The sequence below is a fragment of the Typopeltis vanoorti genome, chromosome 5 (assembly GCF_054136105.1).
Source record: "Typopeltis vanoorti isolate ZY-2024b chromosome 5, IOZ_Tvanoo_1.0, whole genome shotgun sequence".
In the NCBI taxonomy this organism is placed as follows: domain Eukaryota; kingdom Metazoa; phylum Arthropoda; class Arachnida; order Uropygi; family Thelyphonidae; genus Typopeltis; species Typopeltis vanoorti.
In genome coordinates this window covers 116649637-116670318 of record NC_143553.1, presented here as the reverse complement: position 1 = coordinate 116670318, position 20682 = coordinate 116649637, and the positions used below count along the sequence as shown (strand labels likewise).

Below are 20682 nucleotides of genomic sequence, written 5' to 3'. Positions count from 1 at the left end.
CAATTTTGAATAACTGCAGCATGGCTATCTGGGATGTTATAACTCAAATTGTTGTTTAGGTGGACAGGGTTCAGCAGGATTTCCCTTGATTCTACCATTTTCCTCTCAAACTCATCATCACAGCGAAAGATATTTTCGGATCTATCCCAGCAAACGGAGTGGTTTTGTTGATCATCATTAGGATTATTTGAAAAAAGAACATCACTGGATAACGCAGTTGCATGAGATCGTTTGTAAGCGATGTCTCTCTTATGTTCTTCTATACGTTGTTCAATAGATTTGTTAGTTTGTCCAAAATAAGGGATATTGCAATCGCACCATAATTTATATACACCTGGATATTTTAGGTTGTGATGAGTAGGCTTTGGATGGCTAATTAGAGAACGGATTTTAGGAAGTGTGGTGAAGAATGTCCTGATATTATATTTTTTAAGGACTTTAGCTAATTTTTAGAGATTGTGCCAATGTATGGAATGGAGATGCTACCTTTAAAATTAATAGTTTCTGTTGTGCACTGCCTAGGAGGATCCAGAAGAAATTTCTTAATCGTTTTTTCAGAATATCCATTTTGTTTAAAGATAAAAGTGAGGTGATTCATTTCTTTTTGTAGTTCATCTGGTTCATTCAAGAGAGAGAGAGCGTGCTCTGTGTCCTAAGGTAGATATAGTTCCAAGTTTTTGTGGTGGAAAATGATGAGAAAGATTATGCAGATATCTATTAGTATGAGTAGATTTTCTGTGCATAGAGATTTTTAATCTTTCAGACCATCGTGTAAGCATGACATCCAAGAAAGCTAATGAGTTATTATTTTCTAGATCAGCAGTAAATTTATATTAGGATGTTGGATGTTTAGATGATGAAGAAAATCTGTGAGATATGTATGCCCGTGATTCCAAATAATGAATATATCATCAACATATCGTTTCCAAACTTTTGGTTTAAATGAGAAGGAAGATATGGCTTTCGTTTCAAAATCTTCAAGGAAGATGTTAGCTAGAACTGGGGACAAAGGATTGCCCATTGCCAGGCCTTGTTTTTGTTGGTAAACGGAGTCCTGATATCTGAAGTAACCTGAATGAATGCAATGTTTTAATAAAGTAAACATTTTTTGGATAATTTGTCCAAGACAGTCCCAGGAGGACTATCTTGATGATGATGATAATAATAATAATAATAATAATAATAATAATAATAATAATAATAATAATAATAATAATAATAATAATAATGTAACTGTACTTTTTTAAGCAATTTTAACTTGCATTTTTATCCGCATAATTCTCGTTTTATTTCATCAGTGCTTATCAAGGTTACTTTTTTCCTTTAAGTTAGAAAACACTTTGTCTTTTAACGTGAGTTTTTATTTTCACTTTCAGATCCGCCCACAGTAAAACTCAGGATTTTTCCAATGCCTGTAACCGAATGGAAAAGCGTCTCGCTCTTCTGTGACATTGAGGATGACAATCCCCACAACCTACTGCGGGTGCGGTGGTTTCGAGATGACGATCTGATAGAAGAGACCACGGAGAAAGCGTTTACGTGGCTACATGTGCATAGAAATATTAAAGGCAACTATTCCTGTCAGGGCGAAAATGCAGTGGGATGGGGCGAACGGTCAGAGCCTAAGACGTTGGTTGTTAATTGTAAGTAGAAGCTTTCTTTACGTAAACTAAAGTCTTTCAATTGTTTAAACGAAATGACAATGACAGGGAGGGACACGAAATTATGAGAGAGAGATAGAGAGAACAAACTAATAAATATTATTACCCAGACCGACGGAAGTCGTTCTTGGGTATTGGTCCTTTCCATTATACATAACATTTTACATTCAAAAGAGTGTGTGCATTATGGGATACATACTAAGGTAAGTGATGTGATGTCATTAGCCTCTGTACACAAGTGGCTCCGATATGAATATATTTCACGCGTAAAACATTGTTTTCGTGCCTGGGGTAAAGGATTAAAACCAAGTATATAATTTCTTGGAATCTTTAATGGTATAGTAGAACCAATGTACAAAGAAATATATATATTATGCATGTTATTATTGATTTACTCGGCAAGGAGAATACTTTTAAAAGAAATTAAATGACTATAAGCCGAGAGATGGAAATTAGAAACACTATTTATTTTAATTTAAATAAACAGCAAACTAGTATCGTCCATAAGGAAGCTTTGTAGGTTGCATAATACGAGGGAAATACCAACGAACATTGCGAAAGAAAATCTATACATTAAAGTTTTAACGTATTAATGGTTCGTGCGTCTCTTCATTGTTAGATTGGCGTACGTGTTCAAAGTCTCAGTGAACGCCAAAGTTGAATAACTGCACGATGACAGTCTGAGAGATTATAGCTGAGGTTAGTGTTGAGATTTATTCGTTTGAGGACGATTTCTGCAGATTCTACAACTGTTCTTTCCAGCTCATTATGGCATAGAAATATATTTTCCGATTTGTCTAATATGACTGGATGCATGATAGTTGTCGTCGTTAGCGTAGAAAGAATTCATGACGTGTTTCGACAGAACACTTGCTCTAGTTCTTCCAAAGGTCACTTCTCTTTTATGTTCCTCTAGACAAAATTCGATGGATTTTTCGGTCTGGCCAAAACAAGGCATGTAACAGTTGCACCGAATACGGGAAACGACGGGATATTTCAGGTTGTTATATTTTTGCTTGGAAGTACTGAACAACGGACGGAGTTTAACTAGAGGAGTGAAAGAAGACCGGATGTTATATTTTTTGAGAACTTTAGCGAAACCGAAATGATATATGGTAGGGATATGTAGCCTTTTTCACTATTTCTATCTTCAATATGGAGAGGAGGCTGATTGAATAACCATTTTTCTGAAAGGTTGGAAGAAGAAATTGAAGTTCCTTCTTTGTTAATGTCTTGTTTTTCATAGAATAGGGAGAGAGCACGTTTGCCTAGTGTGGAAATAATGTATGTGTGTGGGGGGATCGAGGGTGCTTTGATGTTACTTCTGCATGAATTACAACACTTGAAATAGTAATTATATCCTTCATTTATGTTACCCTTTTCTATCTTTTCTAAAATGTCCTTTCCTATACTGCAATTTCCAGAACAAATCCCCTCTCAACGTTTCTTTTCCATGTTCTCTTTTCATACTCTTAAACAGCCTTCATCATTTAGTTCTTTTACTAGACTTTTGCCAGCCTTTCCTAGAATTAATTGCAGCTATGTAATACCGGACTAAACGCATTTATCAAGCAGTTTGCAGTTATTATTACTAATAAATATTAATGTCAATGAATGATGCAAAATAACAAAAAACACACTGAGTGAGTCATGTGGAAAATGTTGTGTTGAAAACGTGTATTTCCTTGTTCAGAATTTTATTCCTCATAATTCTTTTCTTATGTGCATTTATGTTTGCCAAATTATGTTTTTACATTAAAACACACTTCATCTTTTAACTACAATCTTTATTTTCAATTTTAGATCCGCCTACAATGAAACTCAGCATTTCTCCGAAGCATGTAATTGAAGGGAACGGTGTCTCGTTCTTCTGTGATGTTGACCAAGATAATCCTCAGACTTTACAGCGAGTATGGTGGTTTAGAGATGGGAAACCGATGAAACAGACTACAGAAAAGGAGATCATTTTGCGGGATGTGACCAAAAGCATCACCGGAACCTATTCCTGCAAGGGAAAAAATGCTGCGGGATGGGGATCTTTGTCGCAACCTAAGGAGCTTGTGTTCGTAAGTAGAAGCCTTCCTGGAAGAAGTAAAGCATTTCTGTTTATTTTATAGGAACACTCTGACAGGGAGGAACATAGACATCTGTGTCAGAAAGAGAAAGAGAGAGAGAGAGATGGGAACGGAGAAAGTAAATAAGTGTGTGGCTATGCAGGGAAAAACAGGAAGGAGGAAAGCAACCGAAGATGACGAAGGGAAGGGGTTAAAAAGAAAAAATATGAAAGAAAGAAAAGAACAGAAATATACCTAAACACAAAAGAGTGGGATTAAGCAAGTAAACATAGATATACCGGGTGATTATAAAATAACGTCAAGTGTTTAGAGCCCTCTAGCGAGTAATGTATTGGACGAAACACACCAATATTCGGTAGACGTACACAGTGGAACATGGGGATTCGATTTAACGAAAAACAAAAGTACTAAAAGTCGCCAATAGGGGAAATTTTGGCGCTGTTTACCGAGTAAAATTCATTAATTTGCATTATCGCATTTCTTGTGAGCGATCATGCAATAAACCGAAAGCCTGTGAGATTTCTTATCATTCGTAGACGAACTGCTTTTCGATGCCTATCTTACGTGAGCGTGCTTTGTTAGTCAAACTCTATTATCAGCGGAACAATAATGCCAGTGCTTCTCTTCGTGATTTTCGGCGTATGGAAAATTTAAGAAAAGGACCGATTAGCGTAACAAACTTACGAAAACTGATTCGGCGATTTGAAACTACTGGAACTCTAGTAGTGCAGGTAGGCAGGGGACGCAAACCAATCACTCACCAACAAGTTGAACAAGTTGCAACTGCTATTGTGGAACAGGAGATGACGAATGTGCAGGGTACCAGCAGTGCACGAGCAATATCCCGGCAAACACGGATATTGCATACACAACGGTGTGGAAAATCCTACATCAGATGTTGAAGTTTTACCCCTATAAAATTAGTCATTCAAGAATTGCGCCCTGGTGATGCGACCACACGAATCGACTTATCTTTGAGATTCTTAGCGCGCATGGAAGTGGATGATGCATGGCCGTGGCAGATTTTATGGAGTGATGAACTTTTATTTGAACGGCGATATTAACACACGCAACTGTCGCATATGGGCTGCAACTAATCCGCACGTGTGTCTGCAGATGCCTATCCACTCGCCCAAAGTCACAGTGTGGTGCAGATTTACGGCATCATCTTTTATCATCGGTCCATACTTTTACGAGGAAAATCGCCCAAATTGACCAGTGACCTGTTCCATCAATGCTAACAGGTATGCCGATATGCTACAGAACTTTGTGGTTCCACAACTGTAGCAAAGAGGATTTCTCGATTCTACCATCTTCATGCAGGATGGTGCACCACCCCACATCGGACTTCGGGTACAGCGTGTTTTGCGACAACATTTCTCTGACAGAAGAATCATTAGTCATGCATTTCCCACGCCATGGCCACAGAGATCGCCTGATCTCAATCCTTGTGACTTTTTGCTGTGGGATTTCTTAAAAGCTTTGTGTATCAATTACAAATACCCGATATTCCAACTTTGAAAGATCTAATAACGTTACACGTGAGACAAATCACTTCCGATATGTTGCAAGCCACTGTGGAGAATGTTTTGCACCGTATGCAGTTCCTGGAACATCAGAATGGTGGTCATATTGAATCTAATTTGTAATTAACAATAAACGTCATGAAATTGATCTGTGCTGTCTCTCATTTGCCATTTAGTCATTTATTAGTCACATCTAATAAAATTAATTTGGTAGCGCCTAAATTTCCCCTGTTGGAGACTTTTGGTACTATTTTGTTTTCGTTAAATCGAATCCCCATGTTTCACTGTGTACGTCTACCGAATATTGGTGTGTTTCGTCCAATACATTACTCGCTACAGGGCTCTGAACACGACGTTATTTTATATAATCACCCGGTATATATATATATATATATATATATATATATATATATATATATATATATATATATATATATATATATATATATATATATATATATATATATATATATATATATATATATATATATATATATAGAGAGAGAGAGAGAGAGAGAGAGAGAGAGAGAGAGAGAGAGAGAGAGTGAGAATTGGATGGATATGTATATACACACACACACACCATTAAACGAACAAACAAACTGCTTTGAAAGAAGTCACTGGACACCTTCATGGGCAAGGTCAAGGTTGACCGTTCCATTCGAGGGATGAACGCGTCTTCCAAGTCAGTGCAACTGTGCCAGCGTGAAATACCTGCAAAAAGGGAACTGGCAGAGTTTGAAAGCGACATTATGTTAGGGTGTAATCTGGCAGGCCTATCTGTTCAGCAATTGCTGAAAAATTGGGATATCCCAGGTCAACAATCAGTGATGCCATATACCATAGTGAAATGGAGGTTCAGGAAGTCAACTCCAAATACTACTTGCAGTGGATGACCCATCATACTCACCAAACATGACGTAGGGGACTACGAAGGATAATATGTAAAACCCGAGATTCACCGGCCAAGATGTTTAATGCGATGTGGCAGGTATCGACAAAAAAGGTTTAATGTGACAAGTTATCCTGTTTCTGTTGCAGAAAAGGTAATTCTCTGATAATTCACCGTATGTAGCACGTCCCATAGTAGTGGGACGTGCTACATACTCCACTGAATGTCCGCCGGGTTTAATGGCCGTACTTCGGTAAGGAGATCCTGCCCAATGTGGGTTTGTTTGTATAACAAAGAACTCTACTGCGAAGACGATTGCTATATTGAATGCTGGATGAGTCGAGTGCCATCGACGTATTATTTATTTGCAAGATATACGTCAGCATTTCTATTGGTTCTTGAATGTCTGCTTCAGATTCGATATCTGGCATGGCTAAGTGAAGTACACGTCTGATGGTATCCATCTTCTCGGTTTTGTTTCCATATGCAAGGTTTGTTAGCCATTCTGGAGAGCGCCATGTGACAGTTAACGATTCATCTGGTTACGACTTTCTCCCTTCGCAATGCATGGAAGGAAAAATGTTGGTTAGTAGTAGGCCTTCTTACCATGTTATTGTGGAAGAGAAGCTCTTTGTGTATTTGCTGAAGTAAAGCTTCGTTAAATGATTATAGTATATCGAGGGTATTTGAACCTTTGTATGCCATCTATGTAGAAGAGGATGCAGACTGTTTAGAGAAAAAAAGGATAATAAAGGTTGTTATCTTCTGGTCGACAGACAACAAGCCCTGCATTCCCGTAGGAAGTGGAAGACGGCTCGTGTTGTAGGAAAGCCAGTTAGTTTTGCTCCATATAAGAATATATATTTCTTGATGAACTGTTCTGGAGCAACTAGACATTTTCAGTATACCAAATAACACTGTAAGCTAATTGATTGGTAATAATCACTCTCCCTCTACATAACGCAGTGGATGGTACTTGTGACATCGATGGACTTTGCTTTACTTTTGCATATGTTTTTCTACTACTCAAAGGTATGTAGGAGGATATTTTCGCGATCCTATAAAATTCTTCCGTTGTCTGTTATTAGTACGGAGATGCTGGTGGAATCTTGCTGACGATTTCGGAATGAAAAGAAATACTTTGGGGATGCCAGTAAAGTTTACATGCTTATGTCGTGCTCGTACTTGAGCAGAATATCAAATGTAAGCATATGATTGCTTCTATGGATTATACAGAGCCACGAGAAAGAGAGCATTATGAATTTATATGGAACTTAACCCTTGTTTATAGAAACTTGCCTTGTTCAGTCCTACCTAAACACTTATCACTAAAATTTGGAGATCATTTGGGAGAACTAATGGCCACAAGGAAGGAAGGAAATCAAATTTATATTGTTGTTAAGAGATACTTACATGAGGAGGCATGTAATGAAGGGGACAATAGGCTCAATAGTGTTGGATCTGGTCATAGCATCGGAGAAAATATCAATAACCAATTTTGCCTCACTCTTTCCACTTGGAGAACGTGAACATGTGGTATTGAACTGGTATATTGCCAGATTTGAAGAATCTTTAGTAGAAAAAAAAAGTATATGTGGAATTACAAAGCTGGTGATTAAGACACCCTTAGAAGACAGCTTTCAGAAGTGCCATGACACGACAATTCGGAGTGGAAAGATCTTATTGGTTTATGGGAAGTTTTTAAAAAGTGTGTTTAAGGAAAGTAGTATGAGGCTTTATATATACTCAGAGTCAGGAGGATAAATGAAGTAGAGGTTGGATGGATGGATGAAATAGTATTTTAAGCAGGAGTTGCAGATAAAGTGAATGTTGTCAGGACAGTATAAAGAAAAATTGTGATCAGCATAGACATGAGCAGTACAAAGTGCACACTAAGATGGTGACCTGTGCTGCGCAGAAAGTCAAAGCTAAATAAGGGACTATATCATGAGTCCAAAAGAATTGAAGTTTAGAGGGCATATTCCAAAGGTAGACAAAACAGCACATCAAATCACGTGGCTGACGAAGAATATATTGACAAGCAGCGATATCACGGTTTGGGGGACACTTTATAAGGCATGAATAAGGCCACATCTGGGCTATTGCGCAGAGATCTGGTCACCTGGATGCCTTGGAAATGAAGAACTTGTGAAGAAGATCCAGAAGCGAGTGACACAAATTGTTGCAAGTCTGGGCAATGCGTACTGTGAGAACAGATTAAAGTTCTCTGGGCTCCAAGAACTAGTTAAGACATAAGAGAGGAGATATGATAGAAGCATATAAGTTATTAAATGCGTTTTATAGGATTGACGCTGAGAACGAGGCGGTTACCCTTTTAAATTGTGTAACAGTGCTGTTAGCAAGGGTACTGAAGCTGGATATTTTGCTTGGAGGGTGTTGGAATACTTTGTTAGTGGTAGTTGGGAGAGCTTCAATAGTAAATGAGTTTAAAGAGAGGGATGATGGGTATTGTGTGAATAATGGGTAGTGTGTCAATATAGGGTCTCTTGCGATGAGTCTTCTGACTCAATAAAGAGACGTGTATATATATGTATATATATCAAGTGTCTTTATGGAGTCATATATATATATATATATATATATAATAAATATTCATCAAAGCTTGATTTGCTTCCATAGTCTTACGAAAAGGCTGGTTATATTCCATTAATTCGAGCCCTACCCAAGGGCCTATGAGTTGTGGAAATACTTTCTGAAAATAAAAGCTGTGCCGAACAAAGCGGCCTTTTGCAGCTGCCCAATTTTTAACCCATCTAACTCGAGTGCTTCTAGATGTTTTTTCAATATATATATATATATATATATATATATGTATGGTACTGTTATGGTACTGTTATTATGGTACTGTTAGATAGAAAATTGGAATAAAAAAGACAGATACAAACTACAGTGCGAACAATATTTTAAATTTATGGAAGTTACTAGCAATACAATACGCATCCTAGTAGTAGGATTTCTACCTGTGGGCAACTAGGCTTTCAGTTTTTAGAAGATAGTGGAAAGTATAGTTTGAAACGAGAGTTATCTCAGGATGTGGGATTGCTTTAATAATATTTGTGGAGGGGGGGAGAGAAGTAGAAGGAAGTAAAGGAAAGGAGAATAGAAGACCGGTTTGCTGTCTATATTATTTATTTATTTATTTCAAAAGTAAAGATGAACTCATACATCCCTGCCATCATCTTTATTGAACATGTTTTTTCGCAATGCTGACATTGTGATATTTGTTTTAGTTGATTCTTAATTTATTTCTAGTATATCTCTTGAATATTTTAAACAATTTCATCAAAAATGTTTTACCAATCAATAAAGACATTTGTATGTTTTTAAAATTTAATTCTATTCCCAATTATTAATTTTAAATAATAATTTTGCAGCATTTTAGAAATTTGTAAATGTTATCGTATAATCGAAATACAAAATTATGATATTGGCTATATTACTGATTTCTCTAAATCTCTGAATTTAAATCATTGCTGCAACGGTCGGTCTTGGTGACAGTCATTTTGTGACTACGGGATCTTATTTTGCTGGTAGATCATCGATTTGATCTACGGGATTTCACATTTGGGTTCTAGGATCCGCTTATCAAACTTTAAGTTTTGATAATTGGCACTGATAGACATAAAAATGAAAAAACTAATAGACAAAACAAAATTTGAAGACGTTTATCGCGAATTTCTCCGCTTAGTTGAAGTACTTAATAATAACTGGCCAGGAAAAATAAAACTTTATGACACATTTCCTCCCACAATTGTCACAGACGACTGTCTGGAAAACCGCACCATGAAAACGTGACTTTGGACATCGGACAGCGAAGCTTGGGGCAGTCACTAGATTCTAAGGATGCAGCAATATCCAAAAACATTCCCACCATATATTGAATACAGCTGACACACAGGAAGAATTCCAAACCGTTAAAACTAAAAAAGGAAAATTTCCGTTACTAGAGAATCATCTATAACAGTAGAAATGGAAAGATATTAAAACAAACTCAAAACAAAGAATACCCCAGTCATCCTAAAGGATAAAAACTATTGGACATCAGTTGTTACTTCAGTCCGAACTCTAGAAATATCATTTACGAAAGCCACTAATACAGAAGAAGGAATTCACATCCAGCCAAAAACTTCTAACAATTACAGACAACTAACAAAAGTACTGGATAATAGCAACCTATCCTACCACACATTTGCACTCAATAGTGAAACGAACCTTAAGGTTGTGCTCAAGTGGGTCACAGAATACATTACAACAAACGAAGTACAAGGAGATCTCCAAAACAAAGGCTTCAGATTTACAAAAGTCAGCCGTATGCGTAGAGCTGATAAAACACCATACCCTCTGATATTGGTAGAGATCAGCAAAGTCCAGAAACACATCGACGATCTTCAAACTATCTGTGATTTAGTCATAAAGACTGACTCGCTAAAACACAAACAAACAACGACGCAATGTCATCGCTGTGAAACGTTTAGCCATTCACAACGCTTCTGCAAAGCAGATTACCGATGTGTTAAATGTGGTGGCAAACACGCAACAACTGAATGCCAAAACCCCGCACACAACCAGGAAAGTGCGAATTGCGGAGGTGCACATCCCGCAAACTACAGGGGCTGCATAGAATTTCCTCAAAACCAAAAGACACAACTCAAAATCAGTAAACCTATACAAGTACGCACGTCCTCTCATCAAACCACGGTCTCCACAACGGACGAAAGGTCTTATGCTGAAGTTACAAGACCAACTTACCAAATACAAAACCAAACCAGTCATAGCAAGCCAACAAACCTATCCTACAGAACATAACAAGCCACATCGGTGAAATGCTTGCTGAACTCCGGCAAACCAACCCAACTCAAGAAGCCAAGGATATCATCTTAAGACACACGCAGCCAATGCTTTCTGAAATTCTTAATGGATAAGGCTAATAGAAAACCTAAATCATTACAGATTGTCAGCTGGAACGCAAACGGACTATCCAACAAGATACAGGAACTAAAGGAGTTTGCAGCAGAAACCCAAGCAGACATTATCCTCATAAATAAATCACACCTTCGTCCAAGTGACAAGATCAGAATGAACAGTTATAGCACTTACCGTACAGACAGATCCTATGCAAGAGAAGGAGACACCACCATCTTTGTCCAAAGAAACATAAAGCATAATAAAATTGCCGAACCCCAAACAGAACACATGGAAACCACAGGAATAGAAATACATATGGAAAACACAAGCAGTATCAGGACATACGCAGCGTACAAACCCCCCCCCAAATAAAAAACTCCTTGAATCTGACTTAGATGTGATACTAAACGCAGGCAGAGCACTGATCATAGCCGGAGATTTTAATGCCAAACATCAGTCTGGAATAGCAGAAACTCAACTACTAATGGAAGAATAATCAATTCTTATACCACTTCACAAAATATAATAGTGATAGGTCCCACAGAACCCACACACTACGCAGCAACCGGACGTCCTGATGTACTCGATAAAGCTATATTAAAAAACATAGCGCACAGCTATCAAATACATGCAGTCGACGACTTACGTTCTGATCACAGCCCATCATATTGCAACTAGGCACAATACAAGATTTAACGGAAAACACCACCAACTTTATAAACTGGAAACAGCTTCCCTCAGCCTTCCAGGAAATTCATGGCCCAGTACCACATATAACATCCACTGAAGATATAGAAACAGTAGTGAAAACCTTTGAAAAGCAATTACTAACAGCAATATCACAGGTAACATATACAACCAAATGCGCACCACCAAATAAACTCGCAGAGGACATAAAATGTCTTATCCGAGAGAAAAACAGGTTAAGAAGAAAATATCAAAGAACAATCAATCCAGAAGATAAGCAGGCAGTTAACAGAGCAACAAACCAGGTTCGGTATGCCCTAAACCAGTAGTGTTCAACCCGTCGATCGCGGAGCAATTTTTGGTCGATCTCTTGTTTATTTCTCCTTACTTATAGATTTAATTAAAACTGAAAACATAATATTTTATTTATCATTATTTTGTATTATGTTTTAATTCTCTTTAAGTGTATTGCTATTGTTTATTTATTTTTCGTTAAAATTGTCAAATCAGTAATTTTCTTATAAGTCCGGGTAAATGAATTAATTTGGATCAGTGGAAGTCAAACAGCGAGCCGAGTGAATACGATTATAAGCAAAGTACATCGTATGCGTTTCGTTTATAATCGTGTTTACTCGTAACTACGTACATCACGCAATTCCCACTAACCACTGTTAGAATTTCAGTTGCTCTAAATTTATTGTTGGATTTACCATTATTTTGTTCGCTAATTGATAAGTTGTAAACATTTTTTTTTAAATATTTAAAAGTTATTTTATTTTAATTTGAAGATAATCATGAGTGCATCAAAGAAATCGAAGATGTATCATAGAATAGGAAATTGGTTATTTCTTTACAATGGTAAATGGAAAGTGTTGTTGTTGTTGTTGTTCGGTTTGTAATTCATCTGTAGCAATTTCAAAAAAAGGTAATATTGAGAGACATTTTCGATCGCTACATGCAAAATATGATGAAGATTTTCCACAAAATGCGGAAATACGTAAATCAAAAATTATAAGTTTAAAGGCAGGAGTTTCTGGACAAACAATTATGATTTCGAAAGTAATAAATAAACCAATATCAGCCACTATTGCATCTTTGGAAGTGCGTCATTTATTAGCAAAAGCAAAAAGCCTTTTACTGATGGAGAGTTAATAAAATAATCGTTTCTTGCAGCAGCAGAATCTTTATTTTCTGATTTTTAAAATAAAAATGAAATCATTGAATATTAAAGATTTACAACTTTCCAGAACAACGGTTAATAGAAGAGGTGAAATTTTAAGTGCTGATCTGAATACTCAGTTAATGTCAGAAATTCACCAGTGTGTTGCGTTTTCATTACAATTTGATGAATCAAACGACTTCACTGATATTGCTCAGTTAATGGTATTTATTCGCATGGTATTTCAAGATTATTCAAGTAAAGAACTTTTGAAAAGTGTACCATTATTTGGACGGACTAGGAGAGTAGACCTTTTTTCGGCATTTGATGAATTTGTGAAACAACACGAAGTTCCCTTTTTAAACTTGTGTCCATTACTAGTGATGGTGCTCCTGCAATGATAGGTAATAAATCAGGCTTTATTTCATTATGTAAAAACGATGACAGATATCCAGATATTTTAACGTACCACTATATTATCCACCAACAAGTACTGTGTAGTAAAGGATTAAACACAAAAGATGTTTTGGATATTACATTTAAAATTGTAAATTCTGTTCGAGGAAAAGCCCTGCAACGGCGGTTATTTAAATTACAGGCAGATGATGATAAGGAACTTCTATTGTGCAATAATGTTAGCTGGTTCAGCAGAAGTCAATTTTTAGAAAGATTTCTTGTATTAATTAACGATATAAAATTTTTTCTTGATGAAAAATGAGTTATTTATCCACAATTGAGTGATAAAAGATGGTTGTTACACTTATCATTTTTAGGTAGATTTCTGTACAAAATTAAGCAATTTAAATGTAGAGTTACAAGGTAGAGATAAAAATTTAATTGACATGTTAAGTTCACTAAAAATCTTCCAACAATTAAAGAAAAATATAAATGACCGCGAATTTAGACATCTCCCATATTTATTAAAATTTTTTGAACAAAATCAAGAAATGCTTCGCTGTGATTTAAAATAATTTATTCGTGAAATAGAATTTGTTGAGGAAGAAATAAATTCAAGATTTAAAGATTTTAATAAAACTGAAATGATTGTATCTTTTATCAATAATCCATTTCAAGAAAACGTGAACATCACAGAAATTTCAAATAAAATTAGTGAGCTGTTTGATATAAACCAAGTTGAAGTAGAACTTGAGATAATAAACATTCAGAATAGTTTACATTTGAAATCAATAAACAATGAAGTCATTTGGAAGTATGCACATGAAAAATTCCCAATATTAACTGATATTGCGCGAAAAATTCTGTAGTGTTTCGGATCGACATACTTGTCAGAATCCGCTTTTTCAAATATGAACGTCATAAAAAATCAATTAAGAAACCAAATTACAAATGATCATTTGGATGATTGTCTGCGATTGGCCACTTCTTCATATCAACCTGACTATGAAAATATTACGAGGTCCAAACAATGCCAAATTTCACATTAACTTTTTTTTTAATCAACCAACATTTCCTGTAACTTGTGAGTTTGTAATCAATCTGTTGTTTTTTTTCTAACTTTGGTTTTCCAAAATACAGAAATAAATATTTTATTCCAATATATTTGTTTTATTTGTTGTATTAAAATAATTAAAAGTGATAAATACATTTTTAAATACACTAATAAAGTGTTTAGTTTCTTAAACGTTTTTAGGGCTGGGAGAGTGGGTCCTCTGAAGTTAGTGAGCGCATTTAACTGCATAGTTGTGCGTAATCAGATATAAGGTTGGGGAAACGTGATCTATATAAGAAAGCAGATCGCCGAATAACCTAGTATAGAAAAAGTAGCTCGCATAGTAAAAAAAGGTTGAAGACCACTGTCCTAAAGGATCACCGAAAACCAGCTTTGGAATAACAAAATACATCACTTAAATACAGTGGATCAGTCGTTGTGGAGAATGATTAGATTACTTCGTTCAAAACGTAACAGGCTTCCTCCAATCCAATCAATCTAGAGTCGCCTACAGTGATGAGGAAATAACAGAAGCATTTGCCGACAGCTTAGAAAGACAATTCAGTCCCAATTATACCAATATACATATAAACTTCATTCCAAAAATCCATACCTAATTGCGTAAAATAACTCAAAACGCCTCATTCCAAGCCAACAACAAATCCGTGTCGCCAGCAAAAATACCTCAAATCATAAGAAAACTGAACAACAATAAAGCTCTGGGTCCGGATGGAATAACGAACAAGGCTCTGAAACTACTTCCCTGTAAAGGGGTTATGCATCTGGTAGCCATCACTAATGCGATCCTTCGGCTAGAGCGATGGAAGCTTGCGGATGTCTTCCTAATTCCAAAACCTGGAAAAAATACACAATTTCCACAGAACTATCGCCCTTCTATCATGTGTATGCAAGATAGCCGAACGCGCTATACTAACACGGATTCAAGAGGCAACAGATAACAACTACGTCATACAAAAAGAGCAATTCGGATTCAGAAAACAGCATTCTATAACTCTCCAAATTTACAGAGTCGATGAATACATCACCCAAGGGTATGAATGGCACCAACATTCTGGCGTAGTCTTTCTGGACATAGCATTTGATAGAATTTAGCATCATGGTCTAATTTTTAAGCTACACTAAGTAGGAATCCCATTACCACTAGTTCTAATTATCAAATCATATCTGAATAACAGAAAAATTTAGAATAAAACTCAATGGAATCAGATGCACAGAGAGGAGAGTCATGGCTGGAGTCCCTCAAGGCTCTCTGCTATCTTCTCTACTCTTCTCCATATACATGGCAGATCTCCACGAGTTGTTCCCAACGGTCACTGCCCTCTTTGCCGATGACACAATTATCATAACCATATCCCTCCGTCCACATCTGGCGACAAACAATCTACAGTGAGCAGTAAACGAATTACAGGACTGGTACACCAAATGGCGCATTGCCATCAATCCAGGAAAAAGTTCTGCAGTACTTTTCACCAGACGTAAAGCAGAACCGAACACAAGCATACAAATGTTTGGAAAAATTATCCCTTGGCAAAACTTTACCAAATATCTAGGAGTTCATCTTGATAAACGCTTAAATTTCAAGACTAACATAAATAGTGTGTCTTGAAACTGAAGAAAGTGAAAAAATAGCACAGCAATATCTACATTTGAATAGGAACAGCTTCTTAAACATAAACAACAAAATTCGCCTCTACAAATCTATGATAAGACCTCAACTAACTTACGCCTTACCAACCTGGGGACACACAACTAAAAGAAACATCAACAGATTACAGACAATCCAGAACAACTGCCAAAGAATGGCATTTAATGCCCCTTGGTTCATCAGAAACCTCCAGTTACACCAAGAAGCCAACCTTCCAGATATCAAGACCTACATGATAGGAATTGCAGAAAAATTCTTCACAATCACAGATAATCACCCAAATCAACTAATTCGACAGACAGCGGACTACAAACCCTCAGATCGTTTCAAATATTTAAAAAAACCGAAATCCACAATCGCAAGAGAAAGCTAATACAGCTTACAATGCTCACAATGAGCGCGTAAATTACCGACAATAATCCCCTCATACACAAGCTAAAATCAGATACAGGGATGAAGAGTCAAGGACTTGGTCCATCTTTCAAAGAAGTTCCAAGTTCCAAATTTGCTTGAGTATGATTAATTGGCTTTTTTATATAGATATGAATAAATAAATGTCGTTTTGTATATATTTATACCAATGTTAACAAAGCTCATAGAATTTCCATGTAAAATGGGAATATATGTTCAGAGACTCTTTTTTTTTTTCAACAGGTTAGCAGCATGCTATCCTGTTGTTAGCATGTTGGATGAAATTTGGATGAAATTGTTGGATGAAGTTCGATGAAATATAAAGAAATAACAAAGTATTCGTGTAGCTTGAGAGAAAATCATCGAAGTGTCTATTGAAAATGGAACATGTAAATGTAAAATTTGAGATATTTTTATAATTAACATGAAATAGTTTCTGTATTTTACTATTTCTATTGTATTAATCTACAATGAAAGTTTAATACACTTTTTTGTACCTTAATATTTTGTTTACCGAAAAGAAAAATAAAATTCCCAGAGTTTTTAAACTTTTAATTAAATTTTAATATATTACTAATAAACCTAAATTATTTATCTCTATACATGTTTATAATAATATAGAATAGACAAAAAGCAACTTGTCTAAATAAATTATTGGTTCCTTATTGTGTCATAATAATATTAATACGCATAGTGGCTACTGGTCTGTTTCGTCACATTTTTCATCTAAAAACGTTTGAAGGCTATTTTCAGTAAAAATCAATATTGGTGTTATCTAGTATTAGCCATTACGTTTACATGTTGAATCTTCTTTTTTTAGTTTTTATTCTTTAGTTTATTAATCAAAACGTTATGAGTTGTTGAAGGATCTAGGGTCGTAAAGAGTTGTGGTGGATCGTGTTATGCGACAGGTGTTTCTGTGTTTACGATAGGTGTTCTTGAAGTAATTTCTCAGTAACATTAAGTAGTGTGTCCTATTTTTTATGCTCAGGATTTTGTGCATCGCCATAAAGGGTTTGGTTATTGGCTGGTGTATATGAGGCCTCCAAATCACTGTTGAAATAATTTTACGATGTAATGTTTCTATTTTCGCAAGTGAATAATAATAATAATAATAATGTTCAACCACAGATGCCAGATCCGTGGCTGTCATATTCACAAGAACAGTCAATTCATGTTGAAGGGGAGAAAATAATATGTCGATGTTCGATTCGTCACCAACACGCGAAATCACCTAAACGTTTTTAACTGTTGTACAAGCAAAATAGTTACTACTTTAAAAACTAGAGTTTTCATAAGAGAAAAGCTAATTTTCCGACGTTTAATAAATAAACACAAATCTGACGAAAAGCATTAATTACCCTGTTATCGGAATGGATTCGCCTTCTTGTGCCATGCGCAGAAGTTTCGAAGGGTCTCGCATATGAGAATATGCGAGACAGTAATAAATGTTTAGAAATTTTGGAGTGAGGTAAAAACATCAGAAAAATTCCTAATAACTCTCATGCCCACATGCAAATTTCAGTCAATAATCAACAGAGATAATAAACATTCAGAGATAATCCAGGTAAAGTGAAAAGAATGTTTCAAGGTAACTCGCTACCATCTATTGTTAGAAGAATAAATGTAAGTAACACACTAATGTTAGAAGAATCAGTGTTCATCCTAACACTGATTCTTCTAACATTAATTCTAAAGAAAACTAGCTTTAGATATAAAATATCAAAGCAAGCAGGAAACATATCTCATTTTTTATATATGCATAAGCTCGAACTATAGGAAAATCATCAAATTACATTCCGGATTGCGACTCCCGGCATCAAGTGGTCTTGAATCTATATATTATTGGATTGGAGTGCATCCTCTCTCTCTCTCTCTCTCTAGTTCTCTTCATATTTTGAAAACTACTCCACTCCTGGAAGTCAAAATCAAACAGGAAGGATACTATCAGTTTCTTTAAGATGAAGAATGACAGATTTGTCTTCGGGAATATATAAACTAACATCACAGCTATATTAATTAACCCCAAAAAAGCTTTCCAAATTATTATTTAAGAAATTAATCCATTACGACTTACCAATATGGATTTCGCCAAAAACAAGTATAAATGGCAAAGTCATTTATAAAAAAATAAAGTAACTAGAGTATACACGGAAACAGAGAGCAACAAATAGTATAGACAGAAACAGAAATAATATATGCCCTTCTTATTATTATTATTGTTCATTGAAATAATGTTTGCATCTTTGACTAATGATTGCATGTACAGTAGCGAACAATAATTTTGGTTTTATTTCAATATTTCGGTTGAGTGCTGCGTGTTTTAACTTTCTCTACTATGCTTATTAATAGTTTTGTGCGTTATAGTGTAAACAAGTTGGCATTTGTAGTATTTAGTATTTTATTGATTTTGTTGTTATAAAATATATACATCTCCAAGAAAACGTTCAAAAAAGATGTACTTTTTCTCAGCACGCATCCATCATTCAAAGAAAAATTGCCAATGATTGGTATTGGTTTGGATACTGTCAATGCGATTTAAAGAGGCTTACAGAGACGAGTACCTTTTCTCCTGATAGAAAAGGAAAATGTGGGCAAAATAGGAAATTACACTTTCTAAAGATCGTTTTCTAGTTAGGAATAGCAAAATGAATCCAGGATTATCTGATGTAGATTTAAATAAAAACTTGGCAGCTAGCAGGATTAATATTTCTGACATGGCAGTCAGTCGATGATTGTTGGAAACAGAAACGACTGCCCACAGACCAAAAAAAAAAACTGTTGACGGAGGCTATGTAGAAAAAGAGGCTCTACTGGGCAAAGGCGTACAAAGATTGGACTGTTGAGAAATGAAGGAAGGTCATATCTGATGAAAGCTATTTGTTTGTCTAAGGAAAGTGACCCTATGTTGGCTAATCAGCGGCTGAGAAGACCTTCTGCCTACTTTCAACAAGCTCCTAGACACTCTGCTTAAAAAAGATGCTCTCGGATTTTACACATAACGGTCCCGGATCATTTGTGCCTGTTGAAGTAAGATGAAAAGTGACCAATACATAAAAATATTAGACAAAAGAGTGGTCCCACAGATGATCCAGAAAGACAAAGAACTTATCCTTATCTTCCTACAGGATCTCGCTCCAAGCCGCACTTCAAAAAAAGTGAAAGAGTTCCTCAAAAATCTCAACATCCAATTGCTTCAGTGGCTAGGTAACTCTTTTAACATTTGTGGGCTATAGTGAAATTGAGACTTGGAAAATTGAAGTGTGATCCAAAGGATAACTTAATAGATTCCATTATAAAAGTACGTTTCGAGATGCAGAAATATTTGTTCTACGTTGATAGAGTCTAAACCGAAGCGAATTAATGAACTTATTAGGAACAGCGGAGCACACATAAATTAATATGTAAAGATGAAGTTTAAATTTTGTACTTATTTTAGCGTAATTAAATCTCTTTAAAATATCAATATTCGAATTATTATTATTATTATTATTTTTTGACTAGATGGGTGAAACAAAACTGCTTTCCGCAATCCCCGTTTTCTGTAGAAGAAAATGTATGGATAGTGTGTTATTGAGCTATGGTCTGGTCATGGCGGGATAACGGCTATAGCTGAGCCTCAGTTAAAACAACTTCCTTTGCAATATGTTACTCTGGATTTTTACTGTTCCAACTCCAGAATTCTAATCCCTATAAGGATTAGAATTAAAGGGGCGAAGCAAGAATGCTTTTCATCTTCCCCGTTATCTGTAGAGGACAGTGTCGGGATAAGGTGTTATTGAGCTATTAAAACTCTGATCATGGCAGGAGGGTAACAGCAATAGCCGAGCCTCAGTTAGAACTTCATTGGCTACATCCTCCAAGGGTATTAATCACCGCATCTCACGGTCGATTCCAACATCCTCTCGAAAACCTAGTATTCTAATTCCTTATAAGGACTGGCTTAAAGGGGCGAAGCAAGAATGCTTTTCATATTCCCCGTTATCTGTAAAGTACAGTGTGTGTATAAGGTGTTATTGAGCTATTAAAGCTCTGATCATGGCATGAGGGTAGCAGCAATAGCCGAGCCTCAGTTAGAACTTCATTGGCTACAGCATTGCTATCCATTACCCTCCAAGGGTATTGGATTGAATGAATCATCAATCACCTTATCCTTATAAGGACTGGCTTAAAGGGGCGAAGCAATATTGCTTTTCATATTCCCCGTTGTCTGTAGAGGACAGTGTAAG

The 20682-nt window shown here is 35.9% G+C and overlaps 1 protein-coding gene across 2 annotated transcripts in view; it reads left to right on the top strand.

Annotated features, from left to right (window-relative positions):
* Nucleotides 1–17013, top strand: part of LOC150106744 (neural cell adhesion molecule 1-like) — a 199101-nt gene extending 182088 nt beyond the window's left edge. For both annotated transcript variants that reach the window (XM_090392680.1, XM_090392679.1), the window contains 3 exons: nt 1377–1643; nt 3465–3727; nt 16697–17013. In XM_090392680.1, coding sequence (XP_090248806.1) covers nt 1377–1643; nt 3465–3727; nt 16697–16723 — 557 coding nt within the window. In that variant the 3' untranslated portion in view covers nt 16724–17013. The remainder of the gene's footprint in view (nt 1–1376; nt 1644–3464; nt 3728–16696) is intronic.
* The last annotated feature ends 3669 nt before the right edge of the window (nt 17014–20682 follow it).